This window comes from Juglans microcarpa x Juglans regia, chromosome 1D (assembly GCF_004785595.1).
Source record: "Juglans microcarpa x Juglans regia isolate MS1-56 chromosome 1D, Jm3101_v1.0, whole genome shotgun sequence".
Classification (NCBI taxonomy): Eukaryota; Viridiplantae; Streptophyta; class Magnoliopsida; order Fagales; family Juglandaceae; genus Juglans; species Juglans microcarpa x Juglans regia.
In genome coordinates, this window is record NC_054594.1 from 17,193,071 (window position 1) to 17,213,753 (window position 20,683).

The following is a 20,683-nucleotide window of genomic DNA, read 5'->3' on the forward strand; positions in this document are numbered from 1 at the left end:
GGATCAGTACGTCAAAAGGAAAATTTTATATACCATACTACTATCCTACTTTCATCTCACTAAATAAGATGTGGCATATTTATCACCATTAAATAATCATTTATTGCATGCTTCTTTATCATCTAATGGTGATAAATGTGCCACATACTATTTAGTATGATCATAATAGGATGCGTGTGGTGTATAGCATTACTCATGTCAAAATGCATTCAAAAGAGTAGGCAAATTGAAATATACATTCGGTTTTACCAGCAATGAGTAAGATACTTGACTACAAAAGCCCAAATGATAGGATTTATGTTGATCAAATGAAAATCTTTTCTGACAAGAGATTGGTGCTCTCTGGTATTCCATCTGAGCCTCTGCTCATAAAGAGCCCTAAAATTATGATAATGTCAACCACAATCTTTCTTGGATAAGAAAGCTACTCTCCGTTCTCCACTAAATTAGATAAGAAAAGGAAAACCTACTCTCTTTCCCTTCTCCGTACTTCCCCAACTGAATGTCTATTGTTTTTTTTTTTTTTTAATGTCTACAGTAGAAGCGTTAATGTTGAGATGACCAGCTTGCAGTTGTCAAAAGATATATCATGCAATTGCAACAAGAAAAATATGTCGCTGGCTCAGACAGGGGAATCTATCTGGAAAGTGTATCCAGCATCTGCAAAATGAGATTTTACCAGATCAAGGGCCTTTGAGCGGTGAGAAATCTTGTTCTTCTCTTCCTTTGGCATCTCTGCATAACTGCAGCAAGACGAATACCACAATTAGGCTGCAAATACTGTTGAGCACTGATACAAAAGAGCAGAAATCAAATCGGGGGAGGCATGGGATTACGTTTGCTCATAGCCATCAGGTTGAAAAATAGGATCCCATCCAAAATCATTAGGTCCCCTTGCAGGAACTATCTTCCCCTAACAAGTGAGCCATAAATAATATGTTAGTCCCATTGATGTGAATATCAGCCTCTTCAAGATTTCTGTTTGCTCAATTACAATTATCAAATTAAACAAAATTAAATAATCAGCCACAAAACAAGCATGAAGTTAATCTGTCCAAGAAGTTGAAGACAAAGGTTTAAGCGGGAAAAGAATAAAGAAAGTCCATGTAAATTGTTGTGAAAAAGTAGGTAAATGCCATCTGTTAACAAGAGCAAAACTCATGTTTCTCCCAGCTGATAATTTCACCAACATAAAAATATGGCTAGCAGAATCTAGTCCATAAAGGGGTTTAGTGTCTAAGTCTCTGTGTGGCCAGACAAGTACAAGGCATGCCTTCTCAAGCGAAGAGTATCTAGACTCATAGCCCCCCATGTTGTAAGTGGTAAGGTGAGAGTCTCAAACCCCTTTCTCGTTCCCTTGTACAGCCCTTACCTGGCAGTTTTATTTGAGAAGGTTACCAAGAATTACAACTTCAACTAATCAGGTCTGACCATCAATGCCTGGTATATTTTTAAATCTAGACTACTAGGCCAAATAAATTGCTTGCAAGGCAATCGTTTCCTTTTCAAATAGTCCTTATAATAATTTTGGCCAAAAGGATCATGTAAAAATTTAAACAACCGAAAATAGCCTACATTGTTTTTGAAAGTAAACCGACTTACATCTTCTGTGGAGCTATCATTGTTACCAAATAAAAGCACATCTCACATCCAAACTTGCTTATACTTCTGTATAAGCAGAATAAGCATGCCTCCTAAACAATAGCATGCCTGTTTTATGATGGTCAAATTCATCGTAGACTACTTGAGTACAACTGCTGAAAATAAATTTAAGTACATCTTAATTGCTCATCAGAATTATGTAATAAACAACTACAAAGTTGTACCGGAGTTCTCCCCAGGAATGTAATTGGTTCGGCATTGGGCCCAAGAGCAAAAGAAAATGCACATAAAGCATAAGCTGATTTATCCTCGTATGCCATCAACATATTGTTCAGACCTGCAAGAGTTGGGATTAGTATCAAGTAAAAATTGAAGCAGCTGGGCATACAAAACTGTAACAAAAGAACAAAGGAAAAAGCACAGTGGCAACCTTCATGGCCAAGCTTCTGCAGGAACCACTTTCTGCAATGCATAACGTTCTCATTAGATATTGATCATCAGAGTCAAAGCAAGACTGTTAGGAACACATGAAACCAGCGATAACAATGAAGAGCCAAGATTGAACTTGATAGAGCTCCAAATCATAAATAGAATCAGAAGAGATTTTCCCACTATATCATTCTAAAAAATAACTACAAGCTAACAAATGTTTAGTCCCATTTCCAAGAAAAGAACTCCACAAGTAACAACATCAGTCCATATGCTTTGGCACATTATCAAAAGCTCATCAAATCTCGAATTCTATCAAATATATATTTGTTGTATATACATTATCATATAAATGCTTCCATCCGTATTTTGCCAATTTTTCTAGTAGATCGATCGTGAAATATCAGTCATGCCCCCCAAGGAAAAAAATTTTAAACTTGCAAAAATCTCCATGGCCATTAGGGGCATCAAGTTTGCTCTAAACAGCCGAGCAACCTGAACCACTTTTTTCCTAGATCGTTTCAATCACTTGAACAATTGGGTGAGGTAAAAAATCTTTTTGAAAAGGTTGCCTTTCTTATGAAGGCAGATATAAAAGAATGTGATAAAAATATCATGCTTGGAGGTCTTTCCTCCAAGTAAATGATAGATTCCTTACAATATTGGTAGAAATGTTGCATAGTCCTCATGCTTCTAAAATTAGCAAATGCATATGACTTACAAAACCAATAAGTTTTGTACTCCAAACATGTGTTTTAGGCAAGAAGGAAATTACTCATGTTTTAAGGTCAGAAGAAGGGCAGTGATGAAAAAATGTAATTAATTGTCAAGTGTCCTACAGAAAAAAAAAAAAAAAAAAAAAAAATTTAACGGATATCCGAAGTTGCTGATTATCAGGCCCATGGACCCAATCACACGAGGTTTAAAAAACAAAATCAATATTTAGTGATAGTAAGTTGCCCATATCATGCTGATGAAAATCACATAATTATTTCCTGGGGAATGGAACGATAAGGGTACAGAGCGTCACACACAGAGAGAGAGAGAGAGAGAGAGAGAGACTATACATAAGTGCCAATCATGCCGAAAAGGTTTCTTATCTCGGGCTTCCTAATGATTTCAATGTATAATGTTCTAGAGTAATTGAGGTATGCATGTTGAAGTGTAGTCACCAGGGTTGTAGTTCACTTCTTAAAGGCATACCAGGGCCCATCTATATCTTATCATAAGAACACATCATGCTGATGTCCCATTATAGTATAAGGGCCTGGCAAGCTAGGATCTTTCAATAGGCCTGAAAAATTGAAGCTAATGCTTGCATAGGTATCTCTAAATTGGCAAGATCTAGGAGCCAAACCAGGATTCCATATAAGCAATAGCCTACAATCTTCCACTCTTTGCAAAAGCAATATAAGCTATAAGCATCAAGGGCTCAAAGAAGTGTCTTCAACGTTTCCCAATATGTTTTTGTACAATAAACGATAGATACCTGTAAATTCCATCACTATGAAGTCTATGCAAAACCATTATCAGATAGTCATAGGTACCAAACTCTAAAATTATCTTCAAGGCTCTCAATATTTTTCCCTAAGATAAAATAAATTAACTCCGACTTCCATGTCAAAGCCATTCCATTTTTCCAATCATAACCAATATGACCAAGAAAAAATGAGCATAAAGAAACGACACACCAAGAAAGTCAAAACCACATTTGGGCTTTCACTCCAAAAAAATTAGTCACTTTTAAAATTGGAGCTCTTTGGAATCATTACAAATGGCAAAAACTTCTCCCACCCAGGTTCCTACTATACTCAATCCAGGGTGTAAAATATCCCCACTTAAATTCTTTTTTTTTATCAGAAAAAACTTTATTGATAGAAAAAGGCATAGCCCAAGTACACAAGTATACACGAAATACTTTTTTTTGATAAGTTAAAATATTATATATATTAAAAGAAGAAACCAAGTACACTAAATGTATACAAGAAAACACTTTACCCAAAATGACACAAAAAGCCCGTGAAAAAATAACCCAAAATACACCAAACCCAACCCCAACCCCTTGTTTCCCGTAGAACTAAAACTCTACCCGAAAACCCAACCCCAACCCCAACCCCTTGATTCCCGTCTTCACAATGCCCTCCCTTTAGACTTCCCTCTAGTTGAACTACCACCCTTAGCATCGTAGTTGATTGCCCAAGAAATACGTTGTAACTCCCTGCTTTTCTTGAAACTTGATTTGGTTTCAAGCGCGTGGCTTGCCTCAATCGCAATGATTAGTTCTTTAAATTGGTATTCACGTCCTCCATGTAAAATTCTCATAAACTGTTGAATCTCGTTAACTTTAGGCAGAATCCAATCCGCTCTTGGAGGAAGAGAGACCAGGGGAGCAACATTATCCACAGACACAATATTCAACTACACTCCTAACTCTAGACATTCCTCTACACAAGGCACCAACGCCAAACCCATTGGTTCTCCAGCAACTTCATTGGTACTCTCCAATGGTATCAGGGTCCCTATTGGAGATCTGGGGTGACAACAAGTCCCTTCGCCTCTGGGGTGATAGTGGATCCTACATCTCCTTCAAATCTCAACAGTACACCATTTTCCTTCAACTCTGACGAGGGAGCCATAGTTTCTTCGGGGACCAAGGGTGTAATACCAACTATCGATCTATCTTCTGTTACATGAGGCGAATGGCATTCCATTATTGATGTCTCTACGTTGATAGCCAATTTAGACCCCATTGCAAATAACCCAGATTTCCTTTTGACCCGCCATACTCACCTGGATCTGGTTATAAGGGCAGGGTCGAATTCAATCTTCTGTTTTCCTTTATCTGAGTTAAAGGATTTGGGCCTATCTTGTTTCTTACAACCATGTTGCCTCCAGCTGAAAGCCGGTTTATTTTCGTAGACAATAAAGCTATTGCTGCCTTCAACTCAACAAGTTGGGTTTCCATCTACTTTAAAGAATTGTGCATCTCAACAAGCTGGTCTTGAGGTGTGATTTGCAAACCCAGCTCACTCTGAACCCTCGAAGCATGACTCATCTTCAAAGCTGCCGCATAGGATCGTCTCGCCACCGAGGATGTACTTGGGTCTTTATGCACCTCCAAGTTCTCCCTCTCTGCCACGCCACCTACATGTCTGCTATAGCCCCCTGCCACTGAGTTGGGCACGACTTCCTGACAGAGCCATGTCCTGCAGCACCTTGTCCTGCCGTCACTCCCTCTCTTGATGAAGGAAAAATCACGCAGCACCTCCCCCATCCATCTCCAACCACTGCCCCCCTCCTCAGGAATGAAATTAAAATTCCTCCTCCCACCACCACCATACTCCTCCACCGCCATATAACGTCCTCGAGCATTCAAGCAGTGATGCACCATGAAACTACGTCTACCTTCCCGGATAGTGGAGAAAAAAATCTTGTTTCTCAGCCTTTGTGCACGCATTCATGGCCTTAGCCAGCCACTGTACTGTTGTTGAACCCAAAACCAACTTAGATATCACCCTTCGACTCCTTTCAGTAATGACCAACATGTTCCCCTCCTTCACCAGTGTAAAGGATTTAGATTCTATGCCAACTCCATAGAAGAACCCATACTAAGCACGACAGCCCCAAAACCCAATTGTGAAAAAAATCAGAAACCAGAGCTCCAATTATGAAAGTGACTAATTGCTTGTATCCATTACTAGTGCTTTAAAGACCGAGAGTGGACAAGTTGAAGATATTGTTTTTCAACACTCTATTTTCTAGAGCTTTTGTTGTTGATTGTAATGGGGCTAGTTTTCATAATTTTCTTGTATCCATTACTAGTGCTAAGTGGTTTCTATGTGTATTGGGGCTGAGCACGATAGCCCCAAAACCCACATACGAGCTTATACTCTAGATGGACCAATTAAGGTTGTGATTAGAGTCCATTGAAATCATAATAAAGGGCAGAAAATTCAATTACTCGAGAACATGGGATCTCATTTACCACCCTCCTACACTCTATCTAGAGTGTCAAATAACATCACCAATGAGCAAGAGCATAAAAGGCGCAACCCATAAGTTCGCTCAACTGTCGCTTGAATGAAGACCTGTGAGTTCGCTCGAGGTGCGTTTGACAATGAGCTCGAGCGAAGCTCAATCCATGAGTTTGCCGCACGATAGTGGGCTCGAGCGAGACACAAACCCTAGTATTCGCTCGACTCAATATTTATTGGTTGTTTGCTCGAGGTGCACTCGAGATGCCGCTCGAACAAAAATCGTATTTTTTGCCAATTAGGGTTTCTAGTGCCATTTTCTATAAATATGTAATATTTTGATCTCTTGTACATGAAAATGCAGCAGTTTTAGAGTGAAAAAAGAGAGGCAAAGTACTTATAAAAAAAAAAACTAAGAGAGGCAAGGTGTGAGTGCATATTGCGAGAGAAAAAAAAAACCCTAGAGTGAGTGAGTTGAGATTGTGTGATTGTAATCTCCTCTGAATTAATAAAACTTCTGCAGGTCTGTGGATGTAGGCACGTTGCCGAACCACACAAATTGTGTGTCGTGTGATTGCTTTGTTTGCCATTGTTGGTGTGTGTTTTTCACAACAAAATACCCTTAAAGGGAAAAAACATGCAGATAATCTAAAAATGTAGCTGCACGTGATGCACCACTTTGTGAGGGAGCCTTATCCTTAATGGATTAACCCATCACAACTATCCCATAATTTTTTAAGTGATAAAAAAAGATTAATAATTACTTACTACTACAACACTTCAAAAGATCAAAAAAGAGAAGAGGGAAAAGAGAATTAGGTAGGTTTTGAATAACCATGAAATAAAATAGAAAATTACAGAAGAAAGAAAAGTAAGAAATCCTATGGACCTGATAGACGCAGGAAAATCAGTTCAGCATCGAAGAAAGAAAAGTAAGAAATCCTATGGACCTGATAGACGCAGGAAAATCAGTTCAGCATCGACATAAGTATGCCATAACAAGGTACTGGAGAGCAATTTTCCATGGGAAACCTCCTACGTCATTCAGCCACTAGAGGGTTATCCTCAGAAACCAAATTAAAACTTATGATTAATTTGCAAGGCTAAGGCCCTAAGAACAACTGAAAACAAGAACTTTCTCCTCCTTCCCCAAACAGAACAAAGAAGTTTTCATTTCATATTCTTCATGACAAAACATACTATAATTAACAGGTGAGGTGCTACAATTAACAGCTGAAGTAACTGAAAAAACATACTACTAACCATTGAATACTACAATTGAGACTGAGAATTCAGAAATGTTAACAGCATCAATAGATTCCCACATAAGAGGATGGTTGACTATCTTGTCCTAAACCAATGTTACTATTAATAGGTTAAGTAACTGGTAAAAGTACTGCATTTTTACAGTGAAGCATAATTCTGTACTTGGGCTTCACCTAGATTTCTATTAATCAAATTCTTAATTGTACAAAAAAAAAAAAAAAAAGCGAAGCATAAATGACACAATTATCAATGACATCTATACAAATACGCCTCGCCCAAATCAAGAATACAAATATGCCTCGCCCAAATCAAGAATAGGCCAACAAAAATCAGCAAGACATTTTTTTCATGAATAGAATGTGTGAACTTTATTTTTCCTTTCCATATATCCATTGCACCGTTTTTTTATCAGTTTCAAGAATGCCTTCCTTCTCATAATCTCTGCCATTAAGATTCTTATAATGCTGTTACTCATCCTATAAATGATGATTTAAATTAAGAATTGAATGCAGCAGACACAGAAGGCATGAGCAAGAGCCCTCAAAAAATTGATGAGATACAGAAGTTCACCTCAACACTAAGAATGAGAGTAAAATAGAACTTACACGTATGGCCCTGCAATAGTTCCAAGCAACCAAAATAAAATCAATGATCAATCACTATAAAGATGATTAATAGATGCATGCATGCGTGTATACAATAAATGAACCAAAATGGCACCCACGAAAAGTTGAAAAGGGAAAAAAATTACGTACCAGGTAGACCCTTTAAGGCATTGAAACAGAGGCAAGTGTCTTCCACCAGCACGGGCCCATTCACCTTCCCATTCAAAATCATACAAATCAAAATTTGGAAATATATACATACATACAGAACATGTGAGAGAGAGAGAGAGAGAACCTCAACCGAAGCCAAACGAGCCTTCTCTTTGGAGATATCCTCGGGTTCACCTTGCAATTCTGGCACTGCGAAGTATGAAAAGAAATAAAAAATAAAGAAATAAAAAATAGTTGAGAGAGAGAGAGAGAGAGTAAAGTAAGTTTACAGTCAAGCTTGAGAGACTGAAAAGGAATGGAGTTTCCCAAGATGGCTCGGACTTCCTCGAGCTTCTTGGCGTTGCCGGTCACAAAGGTCACCGGCCGTGGTAGTACCAATCCCGATGCTCTTGCGGCGGCCATTTTACCTCGTTTTCTACTTTTGTCTTGGATTTGGTATAGGGAAGGGAATAAGAAAATTTTGGGGTTACTGCTTCAGTCAAACAGGTTTCCCTTTCTACGGGAATAATGAAAGTGCACCTAATTTTAACTGTTCAGCAACGCTCTAATTTTATTTTTTACAATTTCTTTATTTAAATTATTTTACAATTGACTTCTTTTACTGTATCTACTCTGTTTTTTATAAGTTTTGCTCTTTTTTTTCTCATTTTTTATATTTGAAGTGTTAAAGTAAAAGTGCATTAAAAAGATTAACATTTTTTGAATCAATGGACAACATTTCGATTTATTATTAAGAGAACTAATGATCGATCCCCTTCCCATATATTAAAAAAAAGTGTATTAAAAAGAGAGAAAAAAACATTGAGGCTCGGTTTATATTTACAATCCATCTCAATTTATCTCAATTCATCTTAATTTATCTCATTACTATTCATTACTATTCATCAACTTTAACTCATAAATCTCATTACTATTCACAATTCATCTCACTATTATTTATAATTTATTTCAACTCATCTTCGAATCTAAACACACCTGAGACTATTTGTCTATATATATATATGCGCGCGCTCGATTGCAGAGATCGATTTCGTATTTAATAATAAAAATAAATTACTGGGTGAAAAAGACTTTAATTTTTTATTTCAAGTGTTTATTAATATTGAATTTTGTCTTTTGGGATTTCTTTTTTTTTTTTAATTATTCTAAAACAGTCAACCTCTTCATTAATCATAAAACAACTTGTTCAACCCTTATATACAAGGCATGACATCTACTGTTTCCACGATAGGGCGTGATTTTTTTTTGTAAGGGTTTGGCTGAGATCCAATTTCTATTTAGATAGAAGACTCCTGATGAATGACTCACAATCACCGATCAGTTCTTCTATACATAGTCTCCACATGTAGACACTGTGCAATCGGCCACGTAAGCTGATATAAAAAATTAAAAAAATAAAAAAGTAAAGAGAAAAGAGAGAGAGAGAGAGAGAAAACGGACCTGAAAGCAGATTAAACCCATTTCATTTTTCATTTTACGTTGGGTGCCCATCTCCTCTCCACCTTGTTCCCATATGCTTTTCTAGTTTCTTTCATCTTGGAATTGCTCGCAACTGATCACAAATTTTTTATGTTAGGTTTTTTTTTTTTTTTTTTATTTAAAAGAGCGTGAATCTGGGTTTGATTGCAAAGAGATTTTGGAACTTGTGAGTTCATTTTTAGTCTGAAAAGCTTGCTATTTGAGGTAAGAATCATGAGTTTTGTTATTCTTAGATGTCTGATTTGAGCTTGAGAATTATGGCTTTTCCTTCTTGTTTGATATGAATAAAACTTAGAATTTTTCCATTGTTGAGATTTCCATGAATGAAACAGAAGAATTGGTTGAAATCGAAAAGAGATTGGTTCTCTTAAGGTTAATGAATTTGTTAGTTTGAATATTCTAAGATGATCGTAGGAAGAAACCTTTTATACCTGGCAGTGAAAAAATAGAGACTTTGGAGCCGGATTCATGGTGTTTTCTGCATTTAGAAGTTGATTCAAAGAAACATAAGGGCTTCGAGTGAGAGAAATTACATTTTGGAAATGTAAGAACTGATGAGGCAACTGGAGAGAAATTTCTTGAGGGTCTTCAAACATAGTGAGGACGGACAGGGCAGATGGGTAGAGAAATGGGAGAGGTGTCAAAGAAACACAAAGAGCTCTCGGGATCTTCGAAAAACAGAGAGGGGTCAAAAAACAGAGAGAAGGAGGGAGAGCTAGGGAAATGGGGCAAACGAAAAAAAAAAAAGAAAGAAAATGGCGTTGTTTTGTTATGTCCACGTCAGCGCTGTTTGCCCAGCGCTTGCACTAGCCGACTGCCTCTAGCATTTTTCATCACTGATACTAGAGTGTGATCATTGGCTACAACAGTCCTATAACTCTAGAATTCTTTTATATCTATCCATAAGCACGTGTCACTACAACAAAATTCACTTTCTAATTTTTTGTCTCAAAATGTTAATTTTTCATCCCACATTTTGAAAATAATTTTTTTATTTTATTTTAAAAAATATCTTTAGGATGAAATCAAACCGATCCATTCAAAGATAGTTCAAATGGAAAAAAGATTTTGAAATAGATTATTTCATCCCTAAATCTTGTTTGAACACCCAATGACTTGAACACTTGGCAAGAAATGTAAATCAATTAATTGAAATAAATATGAGATTCAAATATAATAAATATTAAATAATTTTACAATGGTTGAGATTGTCCTCAAACAATATGATCGTCTTAATACAAAATATCTAAAAATAATAGAAAATATTTTTAAGATTGTGGAGGCATAAATTAGTGTGACATCATCAACTATATCTCTTGAAGCATTTGTTGACACTGAATAGTCAAGAAACTCAAATATAAAATATGTATTAAAATTCATTACTTCAAGAATTAGTTTGAATGGAGATTTTTTATTTCGCGCCTAAAAGTTATGCAATTCTCCTGCCAACATGTTTGAAGCCCAAGCCTTTTTTGAAAGTGGGTTTTTTCTTATTAAAGGGTGTGATCATGTGTGCAATAGGCCCAATTGAAGAAAAACAAAACCCAACCCCTTTGCAAAACGACATCATCTTGGTCATGGGTGAAAAATCCTAAAATTCTTTTGTTTCCTCACCTCTTTCCCCTAGCGCTACAGCCCCTCCTCTCCCTCTGAGACTTCTTCTTCTTCTTCTTCTTCTTCTTCTTCTCTCTCTCTCTACAAGCCATGTGCTTTGTCGTTAGTGTCGCCACCTTGCCGTCACGTGTCCGCCGAGCAACAACCCATCTTCTCCACCTTCCACCACCACTCCTTTCACTGCGACCTGCGTCTCTCCCTTCTGTCAACACGAGAAGCTTTGGCTGCGGCAACTACTCGCGACCGTTGCATGCCAACTGTCGCAGCTCAAGCTGGAAACCCGTCGTGTGCAGCACCACATGAAGCCTTGATAGCATTCCTCGCATCAAACCACAAAGATCTGCCATCCAAATCTCACCGTCCTAACGTCTCGCCGCTGTCAAGCTAAGCCTAGCTTCCATCCTTCGAAAACCTATCACCGAGCCCTCATCTCCCTCTCAATCTTGTCCTTAACCCCCAGATTTCTCTTTCCCCCTCTTTGATTTCCATCCCGTGCAGCTTAGGGGATTTTTGCCTAGGGTTCCGCCGCACGCCGTCATGATCGACCGCCCTCTGGAGCTCACTAGAGTTCACCCGACCACCTCCTAGTCCTCCCCTTCCTATTCTTGCTTTCCTCCTCCCCTGGTTCCACCCAACCCGTAAGCTAAAACTCACCATAGCCACTGCTCGCCACGAGAATCCCCTTCTCCATCCTTCACCACATCCCCTTGAGGTAACCTCTTCGTTAGCCCCACATTTCTACCTAGATTCGTCTCTACCTCCACGCACTGACACTACTATCACCGTGCTCCGCCACTCTTGGCACTATGATAGTAAGTTGTGTGCCACTCTCTTTTCATATTAATTTTTAGGCTTCGACATTTTTAATTAACTGTTTTCCATCTCGCAGCGATGCGCATGCACACATGAGATACCTTAGACAATGGCACTTGATTATTCAGAAATTTGTTATCCCACATTGTAAGTAAAACCCTAGGAATACTGACATTGAAAAACTGTGTTTTTATTGCAATTTGGTTGTATTTGGTTAAGTGGCCAAGGGCTTGTGGAGCATTGGGATAATAACTGTAATTGGAGATGAATTGTTGGCCAAGGGCCAGGTGAAGCGTTGGGAATCACGTGTAGTTGTGAAAATGTAAAACTATGAAATTTGTGTTGTTATATTGTGTTTGTTGTCATACTTTGTTATGCCATGTCATCCAATTACTGCTTGTTCCATAAATGTATTTTGTTTGTTGCATGTCATTAAATTGTATGAATTGTGCTATATTTTGTGGATGTGTGTACCACGACCCCAAGTCGAGACGTGGTATTATCTTGGTGGAGCTCCTATGGTCACTCGGGGCGTGTAAAACTGAGTGATGTCTCCCAAGTTTTCACTGGGAGACAACAGGCTCAAACGAGATAGTAATGCTCTCGTGCCATCTTCATGGCCTCTCGAGAGGCCAGAGGATGCCTATCACAAACACACCAGGTACAGAGTTAGACATTGCTCATTACAAAATCACACCCACGGTCGTTACCTGTGGTGTGACGAAAGGAGCCAGGGTGTGTGGATAGTCCATAGGGGAAACCATGGTGCATATAGTGATTAAATGGATGGAAATGTAGATTTTTGGTGTGCGTAACATTTTCTGTAATTATTGAGAATAAAATTGGTATTGTCAAATTTTGGGTAAAGTAAAAAGATCTCGAATTTTTTCTTTGCTGTGAAATGTTTATATTTTTCTATGTTTGTATTTTTTAGTATCATTCTATTGGTTCTATTTGCTGAGGTTGCGAAATCTCACCGTGGTGTCCCCACCTGCAATTACGCTCCGCGAAACCTTAGACTTTAATGTAGAGGACGATTACGAGCTTGAAGAACTAGCCCCAACGTACCTAGGAGTGAAGACATGAAGACTTCTCCCTTATGTTGTTGTTGTGATGTTGTTTTCTTTTATCTAGTCGAACGACTGTATTAATTTATAGATTATTTTATTGGGATTTGTAATTTGAATTTCTGGTACTCTTAACAGTTCAGACTGCCCCTTTTTACTTCTCCACTGGGTTTATAACTATACACTTTTAAGTTGCATACTTGCGCACACTTGCTTTCACGTTGCACTTGGGGTGTGTGATCCATGCGGTTAGTACCTCGGCGTCACGACTCCCTACAATTCATAAGTGGAGGTTGAGGGCGTCACAACATGTCCATTTGGACAACTATTAGACATTAAAATGGAAAATCATATTCGTTCCAACTGAAGATGATAGATTCAAAAGGTAAACCCATTTGAAAGTGATATAGTTTCTTCTCAGATCAATCCGTTCCAATGGAAAAATAGACGTTGTTCGAACACATATGGGATTGGGGGGGGGGGGTACTTTATGGAACGAACTTCACTTTGTCCCAAAAAAAATAAGATTTGTTGTACATACATAGTGTCTCATTCAATTTCCTAGAACTCAAATAGAACCACTAATGAAATTGTAAGGGGATAAAAACAATAAAATCAAAATACAAGCCCAGCTCACCGAGTTAGTAGCTAGGGGAAGGTGAGGGAGTCAGAAAGTGAGGTGGGGGAGTCAGGGGTGTCAGGGGGTCAAGAGGCGTGGAGGACATTATGAGTGGGGGACATGACAGGCAGGTGGCAGGGAGGCTTCAGAACATGAGTGGTGCAAGTGGGGAGAGAATGCATCCAAACATACGCAATGAAGGGCACATGAAAATAGATGTATAAAATACCTTCAGCCAGATGACCAAGGGATCTTTTTTTTTGGTTCTTCTTCTCTTCTCTTCGACATCTCCTACAAACTCGGGACAAGGACTTCAAGTGAAGGCCTTTTCTCCAGTAAAGTTGTATTCAGCATCACCATTGTACAATGAGATATTGGGGACCATGAGTGACTGTAAATAAGAATAGTAGATTTCTCCTCCCGAAACACCCCGTGGACGTAGGCATTATGTTGAACCACGTAAATCCATATGTTAATCTCTTTATTTTCTATGCACTTATTTTTCATTCACCCCCATGAACGTACTCATCACCACCGTATAGCTGCACCGGAATACTGTCGGGGGCTCCAAACAATACCGAATGAGGCCCAAGTCGCCCCAGTTGGCTGAGAATGACTCTTTCTCCCCTTCCGGCCTGTTGAGCAATATTTTTTACCGCATCAACAAAAATCACTACCACACTGATGAATAGATCTCCAATTGATCTTCAAGAACAAGAGGATCAAAAGATCAACAAGTGAATTACCTGGTTATGGAGAGAGAAATTTCTCTCTTAATTAAGACTCAATATATCAATGGGTGTATTCTAAGAAATTATGAATCATTAGTCTCAAATAGGCAGATCAGTTATCTCAGGTCTCTCAAAGACTTGAAATTCAAGTAAAATCATTGTTCTTGCAGTTTTCGCTCAAGTTTATAACATGGTATGTGTATGAAGCAAACGTTCTATCGAATTTTCACTCAAGTCATGCATTGTTGAGCCAGATTCCCGACACATTTTAGGTCGACCCAACGTCAAGCCAGCTTAGAAGTAGTAACATTAATATTGTACTGTCTCGTATACAAAGGTTTTATTAGAACCTGACGAGTGGCCGTAAATTCTATAGCAGGCATCCACTTAAAAGCAGATCAAGGCCGCCATGATCATAAGTGAATAAAGAAAGAAAGAAAGAAATAAATAAATCATTAAACAGCCTCCACATGCAGCGTGAATGAGTGATCTTGGATGAAAATGTACTATATTATGTCTTTGATCTTTTCCTACTTGCATTGTACGTACTTAGTAACGATATATATATATATATTAATTTTCATACTCATGTTGCCATAGGTGTATCAGGCACCTCAATATAACTGTCTCCGTTATTGGCTTGTTCCTCCACCAGTGGCTGAAGATTTGCTTTCGGGGCATACTGTTGAACAACTATTACAGATGCAGTGGTCGAGAAGTCTGATGATGCTAAGAAGCTTCCTATCGGCCCTAACTCTGGACAATCGCTTCTCTCTACCAACCGTGCCATTGGCGGCATTCTTCCTACCAAAAACAGATTGAACTTGTTCAAGGCTTTTAATGCCTCCACCACATCCCTCTTGCTTTCAACCTTCATTTCCTCGAACAACATCGACTCGTTGTTGCTACATGCGCTCACGAAGTCTGACAAGATGAGATCGTCTTCCTCTTCCTGATCTCGATCATCATGACTGTCTGATTTGTCGGCTTCTTCTAATGTTTTCTTGTTCTCCATCATCTTGTTGGCTGATATACCAACAGATGGAACATGACTATGTCTCAGTGATTTTCCTGATGGAACCACAAATTTCACGACAGTGAGCATTATCCCCGGGTGCTCAGCCATCCTCATCCCATACGCCAGTGCTTCACGATCGTCGCGTCCCCCGAAGAAGGGCACCACTATTTTGAAAGAAACTTCACTGGCCAAGACTTGTGTCGTACCTCCAAGGCCACGGTCAACCAGAATTCCCACGGAGCAAGGGGCATGGCGGAGGACGCGCTCGTTCAACTTATGGAAAGAGCCCCCAAGTGACTCCATGGCTCCATCTAGACGCTGGTGCTTATGAAATGGAAGCAGAACCATGGCAACACGCTTCTGGTGCGCACTTGTGCAAATGTCCTCGTGAATGTTGTCGAGAGAGGAGATGGCTGTCATGGGACGTACAGTTACGCTACTGAGCTGTCCATAAGCCTCGAATGCAATGACCATTTGATCTGTGTCTTCGCGTTTGTTGTTCCAGAAGGGGAGACCATTGATGCGTGCTTTGTGAACCATCGAGATTGCTGAAGATCTTTCCGAAAGTTCCATCAGGTGCATGGCATATATGAAAAGCCGCCCTCGCTTACGGATCCCGCGAGAAGACTCGATGAGATTGATTAAGGTAGGGATGTTACGCGTGCTGTGGAAGCAAGCCAACATTCGGAGATCTGTTTCCGGGTCTTTCCGATGGACAGTCCGGTGCTTGTAGGGGGCTCCCTTCCGAGCAGGCTTATATATGGCGGTCACTATTGGGGTGGTGATGAAGGTAGTGAACAACGCCATCATAACCATGATTGCGAAAGTCTGATCGTTCAGCACCTGCAATTGTGTATAGGGAAGCAAAATGAGAGAGGTTGGTGGCGAGATTGTAGTAGTACAAACAATCTTTTATATATATATATATATATATATACTGGGGTTGGGGTTGGGCGATTGGGATTGGGGAGTTCGAACTGATTCTCCTATTTAGAGATCACATCTTATATCATCTTATCCACATCTGATCCAAAGTACCGATTGACACAGACAACCAATTTTATATCAGTTTCAATTATATTTTGAGCTTTAGCTTTGTTGATGAAGAATTATAAATTATAAATTCTAGTACTATAACTCCGGCCTTCTCAAGTCTTTTGGTAAATTTGATAAGTTGACAAGGCTTTTTTTTTTTTTTGAAGTAAGATAAGTTGCGAAGTTGAAGAATAGATCCTATATATGTAAGCTAGCATACCATTGTAATGAACATGAGGTTGAAATTTGAATAGAAAAAAAGAAAGTCATCGAAGTTGGTGTTTCCTGGCGGCCTCTTATTCCCCAATTTTCAACAAGCTTTATAAATTTACTTCTTTAAGGGTAGATTTTACTTCTATTTATACTAAAAATAGGTGATATTGTACTAATTAAACAATAACGCTCTTGAAAAGAGAAAGGAATAGTGTGGGGGTACCTTTCGATCCTTGCCAATGTTGAGGACAATAAGCTCTACCAAACCCTTGGTGTTCATCAGGAATCCAAGTGTTAAGGCTTCCCTGAATGGCACCTTGAATAACATCGATATGGTCGTTGTCCCAAGGATCTTTCCAAAGCATGCGGTGCATATAACCAGTACTAGCAAGCCCCATGAAAGCCCTCCGCTTATGGTTGCTACATTCGTCTTAAGCCCACTGGAAGCGAAGTAGAGTGGCAGGAAAAGTCCCGACACCAGATCCTCAATCTTCTCTGTCAGCACCCGACCAAAAGACCCATCCTTTGGCACCACTATTCCCACCACAAAAGCCCCAAAAAGTGCATGTATTCCAATGGTGTCCGTAACAAATCCCGCAGCCAACACCAGGGACAACGTGATGCATATGTAGAGCTCCTTGATGGGCTCGCCCTCAGGAGAGCGGCGAGCCATCAAAGCAAGTGCCGGTTTCAAGAAAAAGATGGCAAAGAGCACGAATGCAGTACCAGAGAGTAGAACCCACAGGGAGACGAGGGGAGAGGAGTTTGAGCCGGAAAGAGCAATAGCAAGCGCGAGGAGTATCCAGGCAGCAACGTCATTGACCGCAGCAGCTGACATAGCAATGCGGCCAATATCAGTGGTGAGAAGTTTGAGCTCGGCTAGGATACGAGCAAGGACGGGAAATGCAGTAATGGACATGGCCACGCCCATGAAAACGAGAAAGGGAGCTTGAGGCACTCCTTTGGATATGGTGGAACGAAGAGCGAAAGATGTTCCGATCCCAAGAATAAAAGGGAGGCTGATTCCGGCAACGGCTATTGCCAAGGCCTTACTGCCGGTGCGACGAATTGAACGCAAGTCAAGCTCAAGACCCACCAGAAACAAGAAGTAGAGGAGGCCAATGTTGGCGAGGGTGTCGAGGACGGTCATGCTCTTAGCAGGGAAAACCGTGTGGAGAAATTTCTGGTTTCTACCCAATGCAGAAGGTCCCAGCAATACTCCTCCCTGCGTGCATTATATTTTATAGATTACCTTTATGACGAGCAAATGAGATGATAAAATATAAAATATAATAGGAAAATGTGATAATAAAAAGGAAGATGGAGAAGATAAAACGAGGGAAAAAGATTTTGATAATTACATCTTTAATTGAACCAAGGCATATATTCTTATTTATAGATCAGAAATTATATTGAAATAAAATAAACTAAATATCTTAATTCTTATAAAAACTAAATCAAGATAACTATATATTCTCAAGTCTTGATTTTGTCTCCAACAATGAAGACAAATATAACTCACTTACAATGATCTCAGCAATGACTCTGGGTTGTCTGAGAGGTCTAAGAAGGAACGCAAGCACTCTGGTAAGAGCGACGACCAAACATATCTGCAGAATTGCCAAGGGAAGCGCGAAGTCCAGGGGACTTTCACCTTGGAATGATCCATTCGAGGTTGCCTTCATGGGTGCGGGGCAAACCGTTGTAGATGTGGTATTTGTGGCCATCTTGATCTGCTGATTCAATCAGACCAACAAACCCAACCTCAAGATCGATCAAAGAACTACTACAACAGGTGCCACACGCACATGAACCAAAAAAAAAAAAAAAAAAAAAACAAAGATAAGAACGAAGGAAGAACGCCCGTATACGCTTTCCCTTGCAGAGAGAGAGAGAGAGAGAAGAGGAGAAAATCTCAGGCGAGGCCTCTGGTCCTCTGAATTCTTACTCTCTCTCCCTTGTTCACTATTAACCAAAGGAATCTCTCTCTGGTTTACAGTTATGAAATGAATCGAAACACATGTACAAAGAAATGGAAAGTCAGAATTAGGAGAGGCGCCAGACAGAAATAGGCTGCTGTTACTAAATTTAGCTACCTACGCGTGTGGAAACGGGCAAGACCGATTGGAGGTACGTAATTAATTAGAGATTTCAAAGGAAGTGGAATTAATACAGGTGATTATTAATTAAAGCTTGCAATATGCAGCAATATTGCTTGCGTTTCGAATGTACAAATTATTATTAATAATGCCAACGAATTAGCAACCCTATATTCTTTCTCGACGATTCTATATATATATAGTCGTCTTAATTAGTAATTAGTTATAAATATATATATATATATATATAGTCCTTTTTCTACGAAGAACGTAGTTAGTTACATGCATGCATGCATGCAATTAATTATACGTTCACCGTACTTACGTGTTAAAGGCATTGAAATTTAAGCACCATTAATTCTGTCACCAGAAGTTACGTACCCGGCCTATAGCATCATGCATTAAAGTTTTTTTTTTTTTTTTTTTTTTTTTTTAATAAGCAATGGGAAAAGGGCTAAACCATAAGAGTTTTTGACTTAATTGGCTTGATCTGTTTGTAATACGTACCATGTGTTAGTAAGATAGTAAAGATGAGATATATGATAGCTTTCTTAGATTAATTCCTAAAAACTCTAAGCCAAGTATATATCATTAATTAGATCTGTCCCCACCTAACAAAATGATTATTTGTGATGAGATATTTATAATGAGAATGAATTTATTTTAATAAAATATATATTATCATTTTCGTAACTAATAATTAATCACGAATAAACATTTTCTTGTATTATATATGGCATTATCATCTCATTTTTTAATTATTAGGATGATATGATAACAAGATGAATTCTTATATATATTTTCTAAAATACTAAATGTAAGGATTATAACATCAGCCGAATGTATAGATCAAGATGATATATAAGAGTACTAAAATGAGGATGCACATATATATAACATGCATTTTCATATTTTAAGGCAAGTTTAATTACTTGGAGCTAGCTAGGATTTGACCGCAAATCAGGAACCACGCACGCTTTCAGTATGAGACTGGTGAAAATGCCATGATCATGCCAAAACCGCCTAGCATGATGCATCATCTTCTTTTTCATGTACGTTTAAATCGCATGCATTATATTATATTACATTATTAATTACTACGTACACAGCTTGAACCATCTTTCTGGCCGACCTTCGTCACTACAATAGATTTCATTTATTGTGACGGGTAAAACTATTATACAAAATAAGCAAATTGTCACATAAATCTTTTGGTGATGGTCTGAAACCGTTTCCACAACCATCAACCATCACCAAAAAGGCATCACAGAAAGTATTTTGTGACGGTTTACTATACAACTGTCACTAAAATTTTTTTTCGTAACACTTGGAAGTCTGCTGTGAGTTTCAATGTTCGAAGGTGAAGAGATTTTGTAATAGTCAAAATCTGTCACAGAAAGTACATTCAAATGTCTATATATAATAACGTTCAAACATTTACCCAACCGATTAACATTCGAATGATAAATATATAACGTTTGATATCTTTCATTCGCACGTTTGATTTTTACGTTCGAACGTACACACATTTGAACATTTGTGATGCGACGTTTGAATTTTACATTCGCACGTTATTAGAAAATTGTTCAAATGTCAAATATTATACATTCGGATGGTTAATAAATAGGTTCAAAAGCATATTTTTTAATCACTCGAACATTAAGAAATATTCATTCAGTTGTAATAGAATAAGTTCGAACATTTGTGGAGTATACCCTACATTCGAACGTACATATCAACGTCCGTGTAGTTATGTTCAAACGTTGTTTCAAACGTAAAGGCATGTTCAAACATTTTTTATTTACATTCGAATATACTGATCAGAACTAAAAATTTCATAAAATTACTGGTTTGGTTACACAAAACCAAATCATTTAATCTCATCTCATATAATTATTACAACTTTTTCAAACTCCCACACAAAATATAATAAACAATTCAACTTTTT

General features: G+C 38.5%; 2 protein-coding genes across 6 annotated transcripts; both read right to left on the reverse strand.

Moving 5' to 3' along the window:
- Positions 1 to 221: 221 nt before the first annotated feature.
- On the reverse strand, positions 222 to 8,531 carry LOC121236041 (inosine triphosphate pyrophosphatase). 5 transcript variants are annotated; one of them, XR_005934649.1, is made up of 10 exons: positions 8,317 to 8,531; positions 8,172 to 8,236; positions 8,027 to 8,090; positions 7,877 to 7,886; positions 2,033 to 2,064; positions 1,827 to 1,939; positions 837 to 913; positions 680 to 743; positions 471 to 565; positions 222 to 360 (listed from the first exon to the last, which is right to left on the reverse strand). XR_005934649.1 is itself a non-coding variant. In XM_041132538.1 (10 exons), exons 1-10 carry the CDS (start codon positions 8,447 to 8,449, stop codon positions 246 to 248), a joined length of 735 nt encoding a protein of 244 aa, XP_040988472.1. In that variant the 5' UTR covers positions 8,450 to 8,531; the 3' UTR covers positions 222 to 245. The 5 variants fall into 5 exon arrangements, 3 of the variants coding, with proteins under 3 accessions (XP_040988472.1, XP_040988489.1, XP_040988478.1); XM_041132538.1 differs by having other exon boundaries at positions 471 to 532; XR_005934646.1 differs by having other exon boundaries at positions 471 to 743; positions 8,317 to 8,529.
- A 6,144-nt stretch (positions 8,532 to 14,675) lies between these two features.
- Positions 14,676 to 18,617, reverse strand: LOC121251336 (cation/H(+) antiporter 19). The gene is made up of 3 exons (XM_041150630.1): positions 18,163 to 18,617; positions 16,860 to 17,861; positions 14,676 to 16,231 (listed from the first exon to the last, which is right to left on the reverse strand). The coding sequence occupies exons 1-3, from the start codon at positions 18,361 to 18,363 to the stop codon at positions 14,957 to 14,959; spliced, it is 2,478 nt and encodes an 825-aa protein (XP_041006564.1). The 5' UTR covers positions 18,364 to 18,617; the 3' UTR covers positions 14,676 to 14,956.
- Between the last annotated feature and the right edge of the window lie 2,066 nt (positions 18,618 to 20,683).